This window comes from Vulpes lagopus, chromosome X, assembly GCF_018345385.1.
Source record: "Vulpes lagopus strain Blue_001 chromosome X, ASM1834538v1, whole genome shotgun sequence".
Taxonomy (NCBI): Eukaryota; Metazoa; Chordata; class Mammalia; order Carnivora; family Canidae; genus Vulpes; species Vulpes lagopus.
Window position 1 is genome coordinate 38,865,415 of NC_054848.1, and position 2,751 is coordinate 38,868,165.

At 48.6% G+C, this 2,751-nt stretch overlaps 1 protein-coding gene across 1 annotated transcript; it reads left to right on the forward strand.

The window, feature by feature from the left end:
- The first annotated feature begins 1,430 nt into the window (after positions 1-1,430).
- On the forward strand, positions 1,431-2,000 carry DUSP21 (dual specificity phosphatase 21). Its single transcript, XM_041740398.1, has one exon. The coding sequence runs from the start codon at positions 1,431-1,433 to the stop codon at positions 1,998-2,000; it is 570 nt and encodes a 189-aa protein (XP_041596332.1).
- Positions 2,001-2,751: the final 751 nt, after the last annotated feature.

Here is a 2,751-nt window from a genome sequence, read left to right on the forward strand (position 1 = left end):
AAGTTCCTCATGAGGCCATATCTTAAATGTTAGGCTAAACCCTTTTCAATAATTTTAGCCCGTTGAAGCGTTCATATTTACTTAATGTTTGTGTTCTGTTTTCTTCCAGATAGATTTGTGGGGACTGACAATTTAATTAATGCAAAATAATCTGATGATGACAATCAAGAAAAAGAAAAATGTGTTGACTTTTGAGGTTATCATTCCCTTGACCATTCATAAACAGGCTGGCATCTATTTTGTCCTTGCCATAGTCACAGCACACCACAAAAATCTTAGCTGAGAGGAAATGCAAATCTCAGGTAGCATTTTAAATATCTATTTTTGGCCCAATTATGAGGTAGCATTGAATTGTTCCAGAATTTTTAACATTACCGGGAAGAGACAGTGGCCGTTAAAATAACTTGCAGTTTACAAAAGTATGTGGACATTCTTTTTGAAGAAATTAGACAAGATAATTTGAGCTGTTGTCTCCCAGGTAATGAAGTAGAATCAGATGACAAATCATTTGGGCCATGTGCACAAATGGATGGTGACACAGCTAAATTAGTCCAAACTGCCCACCCCAGGCCAACTTCATGAGAGTTCAAGGGCTATTTATGGGTTAGCAATATTCTTATAACCAGTTCTGATGTGTTTTGCAAGCAGTAGCATAACTCTATGGCTACAATCGACAAAGAAATATCTGGACAGGGACACCTGGGTGGCTCAGTGGTTGAGAGCCTGCCTTTGGCTCAGGGCATGTTCCGGGGTCCTGGGATCGAGTCCTATGTGGGGCTCCCTGCCTAGAGGTTGCTTCTCCCTCTGCCTGTGTCTCTCCCGATGTCTCTCTCTTTCATGAATAAATAAATAAAATCTTAAAAAAATAAAAAGAAGTATCTGGACAGCCCACCAAACCCAGCCAAACCCATATCTCACTTCAGTTGTGTAGAGATTAACATATGGTCTGAGCCAAATGCTGTTCCCCAGCTTGAAATATGATATTGCTACTTTGTAGAAAAAGCCCGCGCCCGGTTCCTCCCTAATCAAATAGAAGCGTGCATAGATACTGTGATCAGTGTGATCCAACAATTGCAGCACACACTAGATATCTTGTAATAAAATGTTTTAAAATGTCGAGCAGATAAGAATTAGGGCTTAGAAAATGAACGACTGTGAAGAGAGATAAAAGGAGATCTGGGGTTTCTCTGAAGACCTGGCTTGGTGGCCAAATCCTCCCTGTGGCAAGTTGCCCCTGCAGGGAAACCAAGTGGGCTGGGCAATAGGGGGATTGTGACGCCTGGGGGCGGGGAGGGGGTGGTGGCCAGTGACTGGTCTTCTGTACCCCAGACCCTCGCTTGAGACTTCACAGAGCTGCCACCTTCACAACTCGCCCGCGAGAGCGGTGCCCTGAACCGTTCTGGAGAAAAAGACCGCTGGCCACCACCTTGATGACAACACCTCCGTGTCTCCTCCCGGCTCAGGCTGTCCGGCAGCCGTCGATCCATGGCCTCTCCCAGATAACCAGCAGCCTGTACATCAGCAACGGTGTAGCGGCGAACAACAAACTCATGCTGTCCAGCAACCACATCACCACGGTCATCAACGTCTCCGTGGAAGTGGTCAACACCTTTTATGAAGACATCCAATATGTGCAGGTGCCCGTGGCTGATGCTCCAAGCTCACGACTCTACGACTTCTTCGACCCGATTGCTGATCACATCCACAGCGTGGAGATGAAGCAGGGCCGCACGCTGCTGCACTGCGCGGCTGGGGTGAGCCGCTCGGCCGCGCTCTGCCTGGCCTACCTCATGAAGTACCACGCCATGTCGCTGCTGGACGCCCACGCGTGGACCAAGTCGTGCCGCCCCATCATCAGGCCCAACAACGGCTTTTGGGAACAACTCATCCATTACGAGTTCAAGCTGTTCAGCAAGAACACCGTACACATGATCAACTCCCCAGTAGGCGTGATCCCCGACATCTACGAGAAGGAGATCCGCTTGATGATGCCGATGTGAACAGCGCCTGACATCCGCTGAAGATCCTACACCAACACCGAGCTCTAACGTTAAACTTTTGTTGGTAAAGAAAACTAGGTGCCTTTTAGAAGGGCAAGCAAGAAAAGAAAAGGGGGACAGTTGGACTTTTTAGCTTGTGAGTTTTATCTTTAAAGAATAAAATTCATTAAATGTAACGGTGACGGTGTTTCTTATCCCCTGAGCGGCGGGTCGTGGCTGCCCAGCCTGGCCAGAGAGGAGGGGGATGGGGTGGCGGTGGGGGGGCTGAAGGTGGTGCCCACCTCCGATGGACATGTATCCTGGGCCCTGCCCTAGGCTGAATAACCCAGTTATTCAGTCCCGCCCACCCCTCCTGAGGGATCCACCTGGTTCTTCACAACCCAAAGTCAGAGCCTTAGCATCATGGCATGGCCTGGATTTCTCATAGTGCCAACCTCTGGTGAGTGGCCTTCAACTGGTGTATTCTGGGAGCCCTAGGGGAGCCTCAGGCCACCCCTGCCCCTACCTTCAACAGGTGTGGCCCAACTCTGGGTTTCTAGATTGGATTTGCATGGAAGTTCATTTTCCAACCGAGACACCTGCACCCCAATGTTTCTAGCAGCAATGTCCACAATAGCCAAACTGTGGAAGGAGCCTCGGTGTCCATCAAAAGATGATGGATAAAGAAGCTGTGGTCTTTGTATACAATGGAATACTTCTCAGCCATTAGAAACACGCCCATTCGCTTGATGTGGAGGGAACTGGAGGGTAT